At 37.2% G+C, this 7,685-nt stretch overlaps 1 protein-coding gene across 1 annotated transcript; it reads left to right on the top strand.

Moving 5' to 3' along the window:
• The first annotated feature begins 5,323 nt into the window (after positions 1-5,323).
• LOC125469815 (probable WRKY transcription factor 11) lies at positions 5,324-6,735 on the top strand. Its single transcript, XM_048567727.1, has 3 exons — positions 5,324-5,957; positions 6,069-6,194; positions 6,298-6,735. Exons 1-3 carry the CDS (start codon positions 5,410-5,412, stop codon positions 6,467-6,469), a joined length of 846 nt encoding a protein of 281 aa, XP_048423684.1. The 5' UTR covers positions 5,324-5,409; the 3' UTR covers positions 6,470-6,735.
• The last annotated feature ends 950 nt before the right edge of the window (positions 6,736-7,685 follow it).

The following is a 7,685-nucleotide window of genomic DNA, read 5'->3' as shown; positions in this document are numbered from 1 at the left end:
GAGACACGGAAGTGCGGGGAAGAGTGGGGTGTGGGCCCCACGCGGCTCACAAATTTAGACTAAATATTCCTCAAATATGAAATTATTAAGGAAAATTTTATTTGAATCCATATAACTTCTTTATACACCCAATTTAAACTTTAAATATGAATTGTCTTTCTTATCCTATTGCATAATTACCATCAAGTATAAGATGAAATGAACAATAAAACCAAAATTTATCAATAAACCCAAATATACCCAATAAGAATCAATCTACTTCTTGCTGCCATCTAGGAACGTGTCGCGCCTTCATTGCATACCGATGGCTGAAACTTGGCATTTTAATCTGGGATAACCTATTACGGTAGTGGAGTTGGGTGAAGATGGAAAAGCCAAGTTAACCTGCCTCGGACCCAATTTGAGAGAGGATCAGCAACCCAGTACACAGTGCCTCCAAGTGTGTGGTTAATTTGGTTCCTTTCCAACAAAGGACAACAACATTTCATCAGATGGGGCATTGCTCAAAGCTACTCCAAGGGATGCCGAGACTCTCACTACTCTCTTGTGAGATGTACTTATGCACCTGCGTTCCAGTTCTAGGACTTCGAGTTGGCAAAAACGCTCCGACCTTGTTTCTCTCTTTCCTAGTTACGAGACTCTCATTACGTTGCTTATCTTCCTTGAAAATGCATAAGCCTTTGGTGCAGCAATATTATGGTTGTACTGGCTCAATGTTACTTCTGAGTTTTTAGAGCATTTCCAAATAAGATGTCAAAATATCCAAATTAGCAATAACCGTAACAAAAGACAACATTAATGTTTTTCAACCAAGAAGCCAAATCTGATGTGGCATGATATGGAATGACATCTCTCCCCCTTGCTGCCAAATTTGACAGCACCTTCAAAAAATTTAATTAATTATTAAATGTTATTATTTTTTATTGGTTTAAAGCATTATCCTTTTATTTCTTTTCATTCCCAATGCAAAGAAAATACATATAAAATTTTATTTTATGTTTAAAATTTGGCATATCGGTTGGAGAGTAAAACTTTAAAAGATGTCAAAGTGCCACGTAAGCCTTCAAATTTAAATTTTAAATTTTAAATTTGACATCTCCTTTGGAGATGGTCTTAGATGTTTATGTTATTGTTTATGGATTCAAAGCAACCAAGGGTTCTTCAAACTTCAGATCACATGAAGGAAAAGCTGATCCAACGGACCATGTGAAACTTCTGGATTTTGTACTAAATATTGGAGGGATTTGATGATCCAATTTTGATCATTTGCAAAAAATGCATACTGATTGAACAAAAAATAAAATAAAAACATATGGGATTTCAATTTTTAAATTTTTTTTATTCATCTATATGGGATTAAGCAAAATCAACTGATAAAAGATTAGTTAAAACAGATGTGGGATTGAGCAAAATCAGCAAAAAGAAGGATTAAGCATGAGACAAATATGTGAGAGATATTGTTGTCTTTATGCCTTGAATGATTTTCAAAACACTGATTTTGATTTTTTTTCTTTTTCTAAATGAGTGTAAAGATAAATTTATATATTGAATTGTGATTGTGAGGGTAGTTTAGGTAGTAAGCTTAGGTTTAAAGACATATTAATAGTTCAATTAAAAATAATATGGGTGTAGATAATAAGTTGGGTGTGAAAAAAGGTTGTATGGGTTCAAATAAAATTTTCCAATTATTAATTTGACATCGGTATTCAGTGATTCGTAAAATCTTCGTTATAACTTCAAATTCGATTTTGTCTACACCCATGCGTTCACAACGTCGAGTACTACACAGATAAGCTAAAAGAATGGATCATATGTGTCGCTATACGACAGTCAATTAAAGTTAGCCCGCTCACTTCTAGGGCATTTTCGTCAATTCATTATTTTTAAATTAATAAAATCATAAAATTAGGACAGGTTGTTACAATTCCATTGAATTAGTTTGGAATCCTATTCCTAGTTGGTTCCGTTGAGTAGTTGTGATACCAATGATTCAGGCTTGTCGAATTTTAAAGAGTAGTTCTGGAAGGGATGATTAGTGATCTAGGAGAATTTGAGATGACATGTGCGACCGACTAGAAACACGATTGAGGATTTGTTATCATGGCTAGGAAGCCTGTGGTAGGAAATAGATGTATAACATAGCCTGTTTAGTAAACCCTAGTTTATATTGTAAGCCCATAGTTTGTCTACGTACTACTCACACGAACTTTGCAACTTATTTGAGTACCCAACCCCAAATCCCAAACTTTTTAGGTGAAATCGACTTGACACAGGCACATTCGTTGGACTCAGCTGAAACTATTTGATTAAAGGCGGAGTCATATTTCAAGGATTCCCTTACTAGTAACATTTGCCCGATGCAGCATTCCTATGGTGTAGTACCACTTTTGCAGGTTGACATGTATCATTAGATACGTGAGATTTCAAGGGTAGTTGTGTTGGGGTTGAGCATCTAGAGTGACTAGGTCCCTTGTCTTTATTTATCTTTTATTTCAATAGTACACATTGCGAGCCTAGGGCATTATTTATTAGGAACTTGGTTTATGTATTTAATTGAAATTCTGGGTCTAGTATGATTTTGATATACCATCGCGCCGTTACCATCTTGAACTCACGTGTTAATTCTGAACGTATATCTAGATGAAGGACACTCTTTTTGTTCTTATCATTAATAAAAATTCATTACGTTTTTTTGGTTTTTTTTCAGATCCATTTTCATTAGTCTTCTTTTAAAATAAACACTAAAAGTTCATACTAAATGATGAAAAAAATAGGGAAAAGCAAATCTACTATTAGTTGGTTTTCCCATCCATTCTCTAACATTACATTTTTTCTCCCGACTTTTCAAGTATGGACTATGGATACATCAAACGTGTGAAAGGAATTCTCATTCTCAAATTTCATTTCCCATACATCAAATTCCTCTTTTTATTTTATTTTATTTATTTATAACTTTTCTTTGCCAAGCCCTCTTAACTTCACTTGACCATGCATTATATTGTTTTGATGTAATCTGGAGCTGTCTCACGAGTGGTTCAAATTGTATGGCACGCGTTTAGAATATTAAAGGTCCACGTCATATGCGCATAAATTAAAAAAATTCAACCACTAGCTGCGTCGTGCAGTTGTAGGATGAGCGAAAAATAATCGAGCGCTAAACAATAAAGTTATATTTATTATATTTTTTATACTACATTTGTAATATCTTTTTGATAAAAATAAGACCACCAACACATAAGGTAAATAATAGTAATATTTTGGACAGTTTAGACGAAATAGAAATCGGGTCGACAATTTCATTCACTTTATAAAAATGTCAAACCCCTAAAACGAAAAGAACCGGAGACGGAACGCTGGGTCGCGAAGTGGGGATCACGATCCAGCACCTAGTTTGCTGGTCCAACACGTTTACTCCGTCGCAGTTCTCAACGAGGTGCCTTAATAAGGAGGGATTCCTTTGAAATTGTTGGGAGTTGCGTGGAAGGATGAGGAACGTTCCAAAAACTGGTCAAATTACTAGTCGTGGTCGTGGATGAGGAAAGCACAATGAATATTAAAGTGTTTTCCATCTTTTGAATTGCATTGCATGGTAGACCACCCAGGCTTTGACTCCATGTTTAGCAAAAGAAAAGCAAGGTCAAGTAATTAGTTTAACCTTCACTCGCCCACTAAATTGTCAACACCAAACAAACAAAGAGTACTTAAGCAATCTTCAACTAAGGGCTATATGCTACATTAAGGGGATAAGAGAGTGAGATAAGCATCATAATACGCTGTTAATAATGTTGTTCAAATTCGTCTTTGACAAGAATCAAATTCAAGACCTCTCACTTATAAGTGAAAATAAAAACAACTCAACTGTAGTACTGAGTGGCACCATAACAAGTTAAATTTGGCCCAAAAAAAGTTTTAAAAAATATATAAGAGGAATAAAATATAGCCCTGCATTATTAGATACAAAATTTTAGTCACAAAGTAACCTTTAAAACAGGGAAGTGCTATTGGCACTCCAAAAATCTCATTCTACACTCCTCACAAGTGTATTTTTCATTTTAAATATAGAAAGTTTGAAGTGTAGAATGAAAATTTTGAAGTACCAATAACAATTCCCTTAAAATATTAGTTTTTAGAGGGTAAAACATAGCCCAAAGTTATCTTTAGTCTTTCGTGACTGGAGATGGTCTTAGTTTTTTAATCATTAAAACGTGGCCCATTTATCAACGCTATGTCATATGGTTTACTAGAATAATTTAAAATTTTGATCTCCATAGCTTTTTTCATGCACAAAAGGTTTTAGGGGTCTGTGTATTAAGGGCCAAAATTCATTTTGGTTGATCTTTTATTGCATCCCCATATGACTAAAATATTGGCGGAAATCTTGACTCCGTCACTGCATATAACAATTCTTCTAAAATTGCCTATACTCTAAAATTAACTTTCACTATATGATAAAACACAAATAAGTGTTATAACGATATCCGTGCTTGGATGGCAGCTCAAGATCAGCCTGATGAAAATCTTATATTCACTGAGGAGGTTTTTTCCCATGGAAACGTTCTTTCTTTAATCACTCAAAGTGAACATAGATGACTTTTAATTATTAACTAGCATCTTACTACACACTTACGTGTGTGCCAATTAGAGCTTTTTATTTTTTTACCTTTCTGTTTGTTGTTTTAATTTACTTATTTTAGATATACTTTTTGTTGTTAAAATATATTTTGAAAAATAATGAAGTTACCAACTAGACTACATGAATTCTTTTTTAAAATTTTTATGAAAGAAGGGCAACATGAATATTATGAAAGCTTCACAATTTTGTTGCTCCCACTTAATATATATATATATATATATATATATATATATATATATAGACAATCTCTACATTACACATTCACATTTGACAACCATCCATACACAAAACAAAAATGAAGAAAGATATAACAAAGGAAAATATCGTATTTAATTAGTTGCAACTTGGAGCTTGCAAGCATATCGTATATGGTATGATGAGATCTTGAAAGGAAAAGCAGATCATACAACATGATTATTCTTTATTTGGTTGATTTGAGTAGATGATATAGTCAACGTACGCAACTCAGAATGCCTCGGCCATTGGTCAATAATTAAAGCCAAAAAGTCAGTGCGTTACAAGACGGAACCCTCTTTCTCCTCTTTTGCCTCACGTGGGACCCATCACCAACCCCCCTCAGACTTGTTTTGTCTTCGTGTCATCATGTCCCATGCAAAAATCTCCACCCTTGGATCCCATCCTTTGACTTCTACACCATCTTTTCGTTTCTTTTTTAACCCCCAACCCCCTCCCTTCCCTCAACCTCTCCCAATTCATAACTCCATCAATCCTCCCTCCCAAGTCTCTCTGTATTCTCAAAGCAAAAGCCAGCTCCGATGGCTATAGATCTAGTTGGCTTCTCCAAGATGGACGATCGGACTGCCGTGCAAGAAGCTGCCTCCGCCGGCCTGCAAAGCATGCAGCACCTCATACGCACCCTGTCCAATCAAACCCCGTCCCACACTCCACTCGATTGCCGGGAAATCACCGACTTCACCGTCACCAAGTTCAAGCACCTAATCTCCGTCTTGAACCGGACCGGTCACGCCCGGTTCCGCCGCGGACCGGCCAAACCAGCTTCAGATTCGGTCCATCCGAAACCTCAGACGACTTTGACTGCTTTTCAAACCCCAAAATCGGACAAGGACAACTCCACTACTGTGTCCCCGCCGGTGTCCACTACGTCGTCGTTTTTTTCCTCAAACACAATCGGAGACGGCAGCGTTTCCAACGGTAAACCCTTCTCATCGATTTCTGTGCCTACGCCTCCGGCTTTCTCCGCTGGAAAACCGCCCCTTCCACAGTCTCACCGGAAACGGTGTCACGAGGGCGAACCCGCTAAAACGTCGTCGTCGTCGGGCCACTGCCATTGTTCTAAAAGAAGGTATTTTTTCTTTTCTTTTCTTTTTTTTTGAACAAGAAAAGAAGGTATTGATTTTAGCATTTTTGTTTGAAGATTTTGTATTAAATTAATATTTATTTTAATTATTTGTAGGAAGTGTAAGGTTAAGAGGACGATTAGAGTGCCGGCGATTAGCTCGAAAACCGCCGATATACCTGCGGACGAGTTCGCCTGGAGAAAGTATGGTCAAAAGCCGATCAAGGGCTCACCTTACCCGAGGTATGATTATTCTTCTTTAAATCTCAACCGCACATCTTTTCAAAGTCAAACACAGATCTCAATGTTGTTTTTCTATGAAGCTCATAAATTAATTGGTTTGCAGAGGGTATTATAGGTGCAGTACAGTGAGAGGGTGTCCAGCAAGGAAACACGTGGAGAGAGCACAGGACGACCCCAAGATGCTCGTCGTTACCTACGAAGCTGAGCACCGTCACCCGCACCCTTGCCCTCCCCTCACAGCCGCTAATGTGGGCCCTGTTTTCCAGTCTTCCTGAATAGAGTGACGCGGGGTCCACAGTTTGATTCCCGATCGTCACCGTTGAAGTAACGCCGTGACAGTGGACAAGTACACAGCATGTGGACTTAGCGCTATTTCACAAGTCAAAAGAAAATGATGCTGAATTACAAAAATGACATACGGTGTAATGGAAACGGAGGGGTATATGATGTAAATTATGGAAGAAAAGAACGGCGAAAGAGAGATGGAAAATGGAATATATACTTTTGATGAGTTATTGAATTTATTCAAATTTTTTATTAATTTACTCTTTTTTTTTTTATATACGAAATTAGTTGTGTTGGTGGACGGAGCATTGGATTCTTTGGTTGAAATCTTGGTTGCGTGTGGAGATAGTCAAAAAGGGCGCGCATCAGAATAATCTTTTTTCTTTTTTTTCTTAGTTTTGATGTCGTTTTATGCTGAGAGTCAATTTAGACTATTTAGTTATCCGGGGTGGGGGCCATGCCAGCAAATGCGGATTGGTTGTGTTCGTTGACTTCTGAGATCCTAGTTGTGACTTGTCTGGCGTTTCATATGTCAATGACATGAATGATATGATATAGATGCGACTCTTTTAGGTTATCTCCAGTGGAGGCAGATTGTCTGCCTCATTTTCATCTTCTTTTATTTGTATGGTCACGAATATTTCTATTATTTTTTATCCTATCATCTCTATTAAAAAATTAATATAAAATGTTAACATGATTTAATCGTGACCGCAAAAAATAAAAAAAGATAATAAGGGTACCCAAATAGGAGGGCAGACAATCTGCCTCCCTCCCAGGTATCTAGTCCTTTGTTGTTTTAACTCGATTTTTATCAAAAAATATATAATTTAAGATAAGAGTTGGAGATGCTATGGATTAGGGATGGGCAAAGGGGTCCTGGACCCGCGAGTAGGGGCGGTAATGCCAATTCGAGGTGGGTATGGGGCGAGTACATATATTGTAAATTCAAAACGGGGCGGGGCGGGTACAAATTTCAGAGAAAACGGGCCTCCGGCCTGAACCTTTTCCACCGTTGATTATAGGGTGATTAAATCTCCACTGTTTATTTCTAACACAGCTACATGGGTTACATCAAATTGTCCAGATCCAGACTCTAGAGTCATCCCGAGTCCCCACTCCTTTCGAGTCCCCGACTCCTCTCGACCTCAATCTCGACCTCGAATTCTTTGTTTCAACAACCATTTCCAGCCTCCAAAACGTAGA

The sequence above is a fragment of a genome, unplaced genomic scaffold (genome assembly GCF_019419815.1).
Source record: "Pyrus x bretschneideri cultivar Hongxiangsu unplaced genomic scaffold, Pyrus_bretschneideri_v1 Contig46, whole genome shotgun sequence".
Taxonomy (NCBI): domain Eukaryota; kingdom Viridiplantae; phylum Streptophyta; class Magnoliopsida; order Rosales; family Rosaceae; genus Pyrus; species Pyrus x bretschneideri.
The sequence above is the reverse complement of the archived record's forward strand: the minus strand, read 5'-3'. Positions and strand labels throughout refer to the sequence as shown.